We start from the raw sequence: 7,444 nt of genomic DNA, 5'->3' as shown, positions 1-7,444 counted from the left end.
GTCCGGTACCTCCGTCCGTCCGTCCGTCCGTCCGTCAGCACCGACACACCGACCGAGCAGAGCCGCAGCTGCTGCTGAATGAAGCTGACACCATTCAACAGAGCGGAAACAGGAAGTGACGGGAAGTGACCTTCACAGTAAAAGCATCTATTAAAAAAAAATTTAAAAAATAAAACCAAGAGAAGAGTTGGGTTTAGGGATGGCAGGGAGTGTGTGTTTGTGTGTGCGCGCGTGTGTGTGAGTGAGCTAACTGAACTCAGAATCTTTTATTTTTCTTGTGTTTTGGTTTTTTTATATTTTATGTTTTTATTTATATATTAATAAAAACAAATATTCGTTGACTAAACCATCTTTTTTATGATGATGCAGCAACAAAACACCCCAGAAAAGAATTAAAAACTAAATAAAGAACCGTATTGATCAGTAGCAGTGCAGCAGCGCCCCTCTGTGGCCAAACAACCGAACTGCAGATCAGCGGACACAAACACCCCATAATACAACGCTTTGGGGGTTGAAAGAGGAAGTACCGCGTTGCTATGGAGACACTTGGCTCCAGTAAAATGATGCCGATTTATCCGCCAGCAGCTCCCGTCTGCAGCGGAGCCCCGGATGTCCAGGTGACCGTCAGAGGGTCTCAGAGACACTGAAGGAAAGTTAAAAACAGGTGGATTCTCAGGCAGGTTCTGGAGGTTCTCCTGGGCTCTCATTACTGAGCACATTTACTGGCCAAAACATGACGTCATCCTCTGATACTATTAAAAGTACTACCCCCAGTACTACTACCTCTAATAGTTGTAATATCTCTAATAGTACTACTACTACCTCTAATAGTAGTATTACTACCTCTAATAGTACTACTTCCTCTAATAGTAGTACTACTACCAGCAGTAGTAGTAGTAGTTGTAGTATTCTTAATAGTAGTAATTGTAGTAGTAATAGTAATCATGGTATTGGTAAACACAGTAGTAGTAATTGTACGAGCAGTAATACTAGTTGTAGTAATAATAGCAGTAGTCGTATTAGTATTAGTAGTAATAATACTAGTAATAGTAGTAGTAGTAATAGTGGTAGTATCAGTAGTATTAATAATAGTAATAGTAGTAGTAGTAATAGTGGTAGTATTAGTAGTATTAGTAATAGTATTAGTAGTAGTAGTAGTAATAGTGGTAGTATCAGTAGTATTAATAATAGTATTAGTAGTAGTAGTAGTAATAGTGGTAGTATCAGTAGTATTAATAATAGTATTAGTAGTAGTAGTAGTAATAGTGGTAGTATTAGTAGTATTAATAATAGTAATAGTATTAATAGTAATAGTAATATATGCCACCTGCTGAACCAACTATAATAACTTCCTGTTTTTACTATAATATAACTTAATATTCATTATTCTCTCTAATGAGGACTTTTATTTTGGTACTACTTATTTTGGTAAAAATATTGATGCTAATTCTTTTGTACTTTTAGTTAGTTCAGGACTGTTAACATCTACTTTTAGTGCTCGTACCAGTAGTAGTAGTAGTAGTAGTAGTAGTAGTAGTATTATTTTCAAGGTTCCCAAAATTCCCTCTCCAGGACTGAAAAGTTGAATTTCTGTGACTTATAAAAGCTCCAGGACACGAAAAAACCCTCAGACCTTCACGGAACCAGCCGATAGGAACGCCTGTAAATAACCTGAAGAAGAAAATTATTATTGGTTAGAAAAGAGGTTTTTTTTATTTATTTCAAGAATCTTGTGTATTTTTTATTACAGGAGAAAGTTAAGACAAAATGGCGCGGCGGGTACGTTAAAGCTGCAGGTCACCCACGGCAACGGGTCTTACTGTGGTCTTGCTGTGGTCTTGCTGTGGTCTTGCTGTGGTCTTGCTGTGGTCTTGTGGGTCGGTCTTCATCACCATTTAAGCTACAGTTGTCTGTGTTGCTATGGACACCGTTTAGCAGCAATTACATCATTTCTAAATCAATAATTGTTTTTAAGTCAGTATTTCTTTAGCCGTGTAAAACAGAGTAGCTAGAGGCGGCATTACGGCGAAATTAAGTCTGACACACACACACACACTTATTTTTGACTGGAAAACAGAAAAGCTAATTGAAGCTAATTTGCACACTAATTAATTTAAACCTCCAGTCTGATGCTCAAACATGACGGCGTGTAAAAAAAAACCCATGTAAAACCAAAACATGATTCCACTCTGTGTGCTTTGGGTGGACTGCCCCTTTAATGGGCCTGCTGCTGATCAGGGACAGTGCAGCAGCGTCTCCCTGTGGCCAAACAACACCCCCCCTCCTCAGTACAACAGGATGGGTGTAAACGGACGGGACGGAGCTGGAGGATCATCTGAGAATAAAAAAATCATAATTAACAAAAATAAAGATGTTTGTTTTTGTGACTTAAATCTGAATTTTTCTCAGAATATTTTAAAGGTTAATAATTATTATGCTCTATGTTACTATTATTAAATTCTTTACCCACAGTGGCCTGAACACACCATCGACATCAGTGATCGAGTCTGTTACATTAAACAACTTAAATCATGATGGAGAGAAAACACCTAAATGCTAACTAGCATATTTAGCTCTAAACTACCTTTTAAGTCATGTTTCAATGTTTTTTAACTCAAGATGGAGCTGAACGAGAAACATTTTGTCCACAATGCAGTTTTTTTTTTGTGTTTCTTACCCCTGGGTCCTCTCTGTCCACATCCTGGTGTCTGAGTGACTGGTTGGTAGACACACCAGACTACATTCATAAAAACAGGGATTTAACGGGAGAGTTCCTGGTCTGCTGCTGCCTCCATCAGGTAGTTTGTTTGTGTTGTTGTGTGTTACACAAATATTGTGTTGGACCTGAACTCACCCTTTAAGACACCAAAGTCACACAAAGACACAAGCGTACTGTCCAATCAAGGCAGCGGTAGACCAGCAACTTCTGTGTTCTGTGAGCTAAAATGTCTGTTGTTGTGAATGGAGTTTGGTGGCTTTGAAGAGAGCGATATAACGGCTGTTTCTTCCTATTACAGAAACTCATGTCTGTATTTCATCCCATCTCTCTCCCATATCGCTCTCTTCAAAGACACCAGACTCCATTGACAAAAGCAGGAATTTTACCTCACTGAGCAGCGTGTTGGTCTACTGTTTGTGTTACTGTGACTTTAAAACACAAAGTCCAGACATAAAATGTTGCTCCGTTCCTTTTTCCAGCGTTTTTAGGCTTTTCGGGGGAATAAATGACGACACTGAGCTCGGGCGCCGTTCCACCAGCTACAGGTTTAATATCAGATCAACAACAGTAGAAAAACAGAGGCAGAGGCTACCAGACAAAAAGAAGAGTAGGAAATCCAACAGCATCCAACAGGCTCTTTAAAATAATTCCTCTGTACAGTATTTACACACACACGCACACACACATACACAGAGTACAGTACAGCTACACACTGAGGAGGAGGAGCCTGACGCCGCCCGTCAGTCTGAGGACGCAGCATCAGTCCGAACGCTGCCCTCTGATTGGTCCGTCCTCCTCCGTCCACAGTATTTTTTACTTCCTGTAAAGCTGAAAAACTTCCAGGTGAAAGTGTGACGACGTCCAGGGGGGGTCCAGGGCCAGGCCGCCGGGTCAGAGGGGTCAGAGGTCACCGCAGGTAAAATCCGGGGGGCTCCGAGGACGCCGCCCAGAACTGTCCGACCCGCCGGCGTCCAAAACAACAACAGCTGATCCTCCTCTTTATACTCAGTCTGTGACCCAAAATCCTCTGCTGCCCACCCACCTGAGCGCCGCGGCACCGCCTGGAACCAGCAGGACCAGCAGAGCCAGCGGGACCAGGCCTCCGATCCTCCTGAGGTCCCAGCAGTCCAGCGAGGAGCGGCGCAGCTGACTGGACGTCCAGGCGGAGAAATCAAACGTACACAAACACCATTGAACTGATGTTGAAACAGAAATGCTTCCTCATGTGAGCCTGTCACATGACTCTGGGCGGGGTGGAGGTCAGCCAATCAGGTGTGCCTGCAGACAGGTGAGGGGACGTCAGTGATCATTTATACCCACAACTGAACAGCCGTTATGTCGCTCTCTGCACACACACCAGACTCCATTCACAAAAACAGTGATTTTAGCTCACAGAACAGAGGAGCTGCTGCCTCCATCAGTTAGTCTGTCTGACTTTAGTGCTCCAGAGTTTTAGTCCAGATCCAACACAATACTCGTGGAACACAGAATAACACAAACACACTAATGGATTGATGCAGCAGCAGACCAGCAGCTCCTGTGTTCTGTGAGGTAAAATTACAGTTTTTGTCGATGGAGTCTGGTGGCTTTCTACAGAGCAATAAAACAGCTGTTGGTAGTTAAACTAAACAGAAAGGTCTGTTACAGAGTTACAGGTTACTGCACAAGTCAAGAATCACAAATATAAAAAGGTACAGTAAGAAAAATTTGTTAGTTTTGGTTTAATGTTTCCTCCCAAAGATTCATTATTGATTATATTGTTATGTGACTGTTAACGACGGCGCTGCTGTCTGACCACTAGGTGGTGCTACAGACCGAGACAGAGACATCAGTGTGTGTGTGTGTGTGTGTGTGTGTGTGTGTGTGTGTGTGTGTGTGTGTGTGTGTGTGTGTGTGTGTGTGTGTGTGTGTGTGTGTGTGTACCAAACTAACCTGATTATTGGTACTCAAAGCAAAGACTGTTTGTTTCACTGGAAGTTTAAGTAAAGACAGGAGGTCTTGAGTTAAAGAGTAACTTTGGTGTTTCTACCCATGATCCTCTCTGTCCTCATCCTGGTGTGTGAGTGACTGGTAGGTAGTAAAAGTGTTGGAACTGGTCCAGTAGATCACCTCAGCCAGCAGACACCAAACGGGCTGCAATGGCTGCAACGTGATCCTTTGGGACAACTGCACCTGATCACAGTAGGTCCACTAAAAGAGCTTGTTTGATCCACTGACAGGCTCAGAGTGTTATTCTAAGTGTGTGACAGCATCATGGAAAGGATCCCTACAGAGAGAGACCTGGAAGATCCTTTTGGTTTAACCACAAACAGCACACACACCAGACTACATTCACTAAAACAGGGATTTTAGAGAACAGGACACAGGTGCTGCTGCCTCCATCAGTCAGTGTGTCTGTGTTGTTGTGTCTTAAAAACATTGTGTTGGATCTGCACTAAAACTTTGAAACACCAAAGTCACACAATAACACAAACAAACTAACTGATTTGAGGCAGAAATAGACCAGCAGCTCCTGTGTTCTACAAGGTAAAATGACTGTTTTTGTGAATGGAGTCTGGTGGCTTTAATAGCTGCTGGTTTAAAAAGGTGTGAGGTGTTGACGTTAGGATATAAATACTGTCAAGTGTCTCTGGTGGAATAAATATTACTATATGACAGGATGAGCGTTGTGATAAAAAGGTGATTGAGTCTTACCGTTCTCACCTCCGTGCGGGGGGGTACATGGACGGGGCGGACGCTTGCTGACTGGCGACGATGGCTGAGGAGGAGAGGCCTGAGGGAGAGAGACGATCATCAGACAGATCCAACATGGCCGCCACACGTGTCTGAAGTGTTCAGTGTGTTATTGTTCAACAGGTGAGACTGTGGACAGCGATCGGTCCACGCTGTCATGTGACCTCTGGTTCTCATGGAAACAGCCCAGGTGTATTTGAATCATTGTAAGACAAAACTAAAGGAGACTTTTCAGTTCACTCATCACGGAGACTCGGCGGTCGTATAACGTGTCCTGTGGCTGGGGAGGAGTTCTGATGATGTCATAGTGATGTCATCAGGGTTATCTGTGAGGCTGTGCTCAAAAGGTGACGACGCATTTCACCGGGTGTGATGTGTCCAAATCCGAATAAAGGTGAAGGTGAAATTAGAGTTTGCTACAGTGTCTTAAACACCTGCTGCTGCTCTGTTAATGTTCAGTTGCATTATGGGAAACGTAGGATCCCGTGATCCTGTCTGAGCAACATGTGGGACTAAACATAAAATATTCTGCCGCTTGAAACGACAACAGAAGACGCAGTTTGATGACGTCGTGAAGCAGCGTGGAATTATGGGAGATGTTGTCTTCACCACAATTGTTGGTGAAAGCCTGAAAGTGTGACGTTCACAGACGGTAATGAGTGAAACTAGCTAACGGAGCATCAACGTGGTGACACGGATTAAAAATCATTATCAAAGAGAGACAAACATGAGCTCACCTTCCTCACTGACAGGTGACCAGGTGAAATGCATCGTTACCTTGAATAAAAAACTGATTTCTCTGGGTTTGAACACTTCACAACAAAACATAGGACCTGGGTCTGGTCGTTTTTAGACGATTTAATGCTGAAATGACGGTTTGTTTCTGTTTGGTCTTTTTTAGCTTCATGTGTGACTGTGGAGGAACGGCTCCGAGAGGACACTTCATTTTATGGATTCAAACATCAGACAGACTCCCCAACTCCTCCATGACTGAAACGTTAAATTTCCATGAGCTTTAAATGCAAAATCAGAAGGCACATGAAACCAGAAACAACCCAAAAGAGAAAATAAGTAACATTACATAAAATATTTGGTGAAAAACTAAAAATTCCCTGATTTTCCTCGTTTCCTTAATTCCAGACTTTCCAGACAGAGGAACCAATAAACAGCCGGACAGACCGACGTCTCTGTGACATCACCTGTTACCGGGAGAGTCTCACCTGAGGCGTAGGACAGGTCGTACTGTCCCGACAGCAGCGGGTACCCCAGGTGATGATGGGAAGGCAGGATGCGTTGGGACGGCGAGGATCGCGGCCGGTCGCCCTCCCTCTCCCGGTCCCGGTCCCGGTCTCGCTCCCTCTCCCGGTCGTGCGGGGTCTTGTTGTCTTGAATGGACGGGGATTTGCTCTTGTACTGGCTGGCGTGCTGCTGCAGCAGGTCCAGGGCTTTGGCCTCGCCGGGCGGCTTCACCGTGGGACTGGACCTGGAGGCCTTCTCCCCCTCCTCCCCCCCCGCCACCTTCCCTCCGTACGAGGGGAAGGAGTAACCGGCCGGCAGGTACGAGCCTGAGGACAGAGACACAAAACTGATCAATGCACCGACTGTCCAATATGTTTACAAAGAAAGAAAAGAATCACATCTGAGGAACTAGAACTTCATTTTGGTGCTTCAGAAATGTTCCTGATTAAAGGAACATTTTGTGAAAATGGATTTACATAATTCAGGACTATAAATGACCGATGGGTAAAAACACCTTCGGTCCAGCAGATCTGTAACTATGTGTAGACAGACAGAAACATTGTGGTGGATCACAGTTAGAGCAAGCATTAGCCCCATGTTAGCACACATATCAGCCCCACGTTAGCACACATATCAGCCCCATGTTAGCACACATATCAGCCCCACGTTAGCACACATATCAGCCCCAGTTAGCACACATATCTCCATGTTAGCACACATATCGGCCCCAGTTAGCACACATATCAGCCCCAT

General features: G+C 44.0%; 1 protein-coding gene across 1 annotated transcript in view; it reads right to left on the bottom strand.

The window, feature by feature from the left end:
- Positions 1-3,251: 3,251 nt before the first annotated feature.
- znf609a (zinc finger protein 609a) overlaps positions 3,252-7,444 on the bottom strand; it is a 36,432-nt gene continuing 32,239 nt past the window's right edge. Inside the window, exons 7-9 of the mRNA XM_070830709.1 lie at positions 6,673-7,017; positions 5,414-5,492; positions 3,252-3,997 (exon numbers count right to left, since the gene is read on the bottom strand). Of these exons, the coding sequence (XP_070686810.1) occupies positions 5,419-5,492; positions 6,673-7,017 (419 nt within the window). The 3' untranslated portion in view covers positions 3,252-3,997; positions 5,414-5,418. The remainder of the gene's footprint in view (positions 3,998-5,413; positions 5,493-6,672; positions 7,018-7,444) is intronic.

Source organism: Pempheris klunzingeri, chromosome 5, assembly GCF_042242105.1.
Source record: "Pempheris klunzingeri isolate RE-2024b chromosome 5, fPemKlu1.hap1, whole genome shotgun sequence".
Classification (NCBI taxonomy): domain Eukaryota; kingdom Metazoa; phylum Chordata; class Actinopteri; order Acropomatiformes; family Pempheridae; genus Pempheris; species Pempheris klunzingeri.
Note: the sequence above shows the minus strand (reverse complement) of the source record. Positions and strands in the feature narration are given on the sequence as shown.